Below are 1,477 nucleotides of genomic sequence, written 5' to 3'. Positions count from 1 at the left end.
CTGCCGCCGGCGCGTGGGATACTCGCTGCCCGTCAGCGTGTGCCGCACATTGGAGTTGGTGATGAGGACGGCCAAGCTGGCATCGGTCAGTGGGACGAGGACGGTCTCCAGGGACCTGCAGCGAGAGCTCAGCGCGGGCCGTGTGCCCGTCCCCCCTGCCCGCTCCAGCCCTCGGCCATCTGGGTGAGGCCACGTGGCAGGCAGCTCCTGCCTCTGAAGAGACAAAGTCCAAGTGATTTAGGATTTCACTCCAGCCTTTCACTCCCTCCCAATTATTAGCCCCATAATAGACCCTACTGACTTTGCGGGAAAGACAGCCCAGGCCAGTAGCAGAAAAGATGCAGGAGGAAGAATCAAGACACAGGAATTAAAATGCAAGGAGCCTCAGCCCTGCCATGAGGTTTGGGGCTGGGTTCAGCGGTCACCCCCTCCCTGCACTCCTGCATTTATTTCACGGCCACGGGACCAGCTCAGCCCCACCTGCCCGAGAAGGTGGGCACGGTGCAGCGAGCTCGGCGCTCAGCCCTGACCTGCAGTCAATGAGCAGCGCGTGGCCTTCCTTGCCCATCACGGATATGAACTGGTCCATGATCCCACAGGGCATGCCGGCAAACGTGTGCTCCGCTTTCTGGCACGCCAGCGCCTTGGCTACCAAATCACCGTCATCTGTGCCAGAGCAGAGAGACGCAGGTTAGCAGCTCTGGGACCTTTGCCCCTTGCCCTGGAGCAGGGGGAGCAAACACAAAGGTAAAGGGATGCTTTCCCATGGAATGGAGTTTTGCTAAAGCATCAGCTGCGGGTGCCCGCTCCTGCACCAGTGCATGGCATCTGTGCCAGGGTGCGTCCCCGGATCCAGCTGGATGCGATAATTTGGCACTGGTGTCTCAGATCTCTCCATTTTTGGGGATATGAGGGTGAGGAGAAGATGCTCCCAAGGGAACACCCTCTCATCCCCCCGGCCAGCCCCAGGGGTGGTCAACGGGCTTTAGAGGCATGGGCAGGTCAGGTTGGGTGAGCCCTGCAGCCACAGCGGTGCCAGCTCCAGCTGCAGCGGGGGGTTGTGACCCACCCCACAGTGGTGTTTCCCCGAGGGCTGTGGGACCTTGCTAAGGGCACCCCCATAATCCTGCCTCCCACCCAGGAACAGCGGTGCCAGGACCGGCTGCTGCCTTACCAGGGCAGAGCTGCTGGAGGAAGGTGTAAGTAGCCACCTCCAGAGCAGCTGAGCTGGAGAGACCCCCACCCAGGGGGATGTCACTGGCTACCACGGCGCTGAAGCCCGGCACAGGACCACCTACGGGAAGAGAGGGAAGGAGGGGGGCTGTGAGCCCCTGCAGGGCTGGGGACTGCCCTGCCCCACAGCTCACAGGGAACTGATGGAGAGGAGCCCCTGTCCTGTATCCCATTTTAAAATGCAGGGTGAGCCACGGCAGAGAGTGACCCACGGCAGAGAGTGCACCGGGCATCTCACCCGCAC

At 61.7% G+C, this 1,477-nt stretch overlaps 1 protein-coding gene across 1 annotated transcript in view; it reads right to left on the bottom strand.

Annotated features, from left to right (window-relative positions):
• Positions 1–1,294, bottom strand: part of GALK1 (galactokinase 1) — a gene marked incomplete at its 5' end in the record, with an annotated part of 3,511 nt that extends 2,217 nt beyond the window's left edge. The window contains 3 exons of the mRNA XM_009708938.1: positions 5–115; positions 531–666; positions 1,175–1,294. Coding sequence (XP_009707240.1) covers positions 5–115; positions 531–666; positions 1,175–1,294 — 367 coding nt within the window. The remainder of the gene's footprint in view (positions 1–4; positions 116–530; positions 667–1,174) is intronic.
• Positions 1,295–1,477: the final 183 nt, after the last annotated feature.

This window comes from Cariama cristata, unplaced genomic scaffold (assembly GCF_000690535.1).
Source record: "Cariama cristata isolate BGI_N322 unplaced genomic scaffold, ASM69053v1 scaffold12111, whole genome shotgun sequence".
In the NCBI taxonomy this organism is placed as follows: domain Eukaryota; kingdom Metazoa; phylum Chordata; class Aves; order Cariamiformes; family Cariamidae; genus Cariama; species Cariama cristata.
This window is presented reverse-complemented; position numbering and strand designations above follow the sequence as displayed.